The 1594-nt window shown below is 39.6% G+C and overlaps 1 protein-coding gene across 1 annotated transcript; it reads right to left on the bottom strand.

The window, feature by feature from the left end:
* Positions 1–374: 374 nt before the first annotated feature.
* Positions 375–1307, bottom strand: LOC112829127 (olfactory receptor 2G3-like). Its single transcript, XM_025878530.1, has one exon. It carries the CDS (start codon positions 1305–1307, stop codon positions 375–377), a length of 933 nt encoding a protein of 310 aa, XP_025734315.1.
* Positions 1308–1594: the final 287 nt, after the last annotated feature.

Raw genomic sequence — 1594 nt, 5'->3', positions numbered from 1 at the left:
CTACTTGAGTTAAAAATTTAAATGTTTCTCTATATGAAGATGTTTTAGATCCTTCAGATTGGAATAAGATTTTTCATCTTACAGTTATAATTTCAAGCAACTAATTTCAGATAGTCTATGATTTTAGAAAACCAAGATTTCTCAGGGAGTAAGGAAATAGTCACTCAATAAAGGGAGTTGTTTTCACACATTGAAGCCATCATTTGTCTTTGGGGCAAATACGTTTCCTATTGAGTTTGCAGCTGAATTTATGTGTCCTTTATGAATAGCAAGAGAAACATTGACTGTCCAAGGTCTTATTTATGGTCTCACTTCATATTCAGAAGTCAGTTATAGTAGATTAACAATTAACTTTTGTGTCCCATTAAGACACTTCATGTCCTCTGTTTTGCAATAGCTCTCCTTAAAGCTCCTTTCACATCCTGGTTCCTTAGGCTGTAGATCAAGGGGTTGAGCATGGGTGTGATCACAGTGTAGAACACCGCAATGATCTTGCCCCCAGCCCTGGAGGACTTTGACTGGGGTCTCATGTACATGAAAATGGCAGTTCCATAGAATAAGACCACCACTGTCAAGTGGGAGGCACAGGTGGACAGTGCTTTATGCCTCCCGGAGGCTGACTGTATCCTGAGAACTGATAGAAGGATTCGGGCATAGGAAACAACAATGAGGAGAAAAGGGATGAAGACAATGATGATACTGAAGATAAAAACAACCAGCTCAGTAAATGAGGTGTCAGTGCAAGCCAACCTCAAGATGGAAGGGACCTCACAAAAAAAGTGATTCAAGACATTGGGCCCACAGTAGGGCAAACTCAAGGTGAGGACATTGATAACCATGGAACTCAGGAAGCTACTGGACCAAGAAATGGCTGCCAATTGGACACAGATGCTTTGGTTCATAATGATAGTATAATGGAGAGGATGGCAAATGGCTACATATCTGTCATAAGCCATGACCCCAAGAAGAACACACTCAATCATGCCAAAGGAGAGGGAGAAGTACATCTGAGTAGCACAGCTAGAGAACGGGATGGTCTTTTTTCCCATCATGTTGGACAGCATTTGTGGGACATTAGTGGATGTGTAGCAGATATCCAGAAAGGATAAATTAGTGAGGAAGAAGTACATGGGCATTTGGAGGCGAGGTTCTATCTGGATAATAGTGATAATTATAATATTCCCCACCACTGTTAATAAATAAAAGAACAAGAACATAATAAAAAGAATGAGCTGCATCTTTGGCTGAGATGAGAGCCCCAGGAACACAAATTCAGTCACGGTGAAGTTTGTTTTTAACATATTCATTTTTCAGCTACCTTCCTCCCTCTCACAGAACCATCCACCTGAAGACAAACATCAAATGTCCTATATCGATAGCACAGTGTTGGAAACTCAAGACATAAATAAGAAAGCAAAGAGAAGTCTTGATCTGAAATTACATCCTGAGTATCTGAGTTGTATTATAAATGGAAAATTTTTCTTCTACTTTTGGAGGGCATATTCTCTTGATGAGATTGAGAATTTCACATTCAATTGCTGATTGAGTTAAGCAGATATTCTTGACTTTTCTCCAAGGGTATGCTCTTTTGGCT

This window comes from Callorhinus ursinus, unplaced genomic scaffold (assembly GCF_003265705.2).
Source record: "Callorhinus ursinus isolate GAN/ISIS: 27379988/994484 unplaced genomic scaffold, GSC_fseal_2.0 scaffold21, whole genome shotgun sequence".
Lineage (NCBI taxonomy): Eukaryota > Metazoa > Chordata > Mammalia > Carnivora > Otariidae > Callorhinus > Callorhinus ursinus.
Note: the sequence above shows the minus strand (reverse complement) of the source record. Positions and strands in the feature narration are given on the sequence as shown.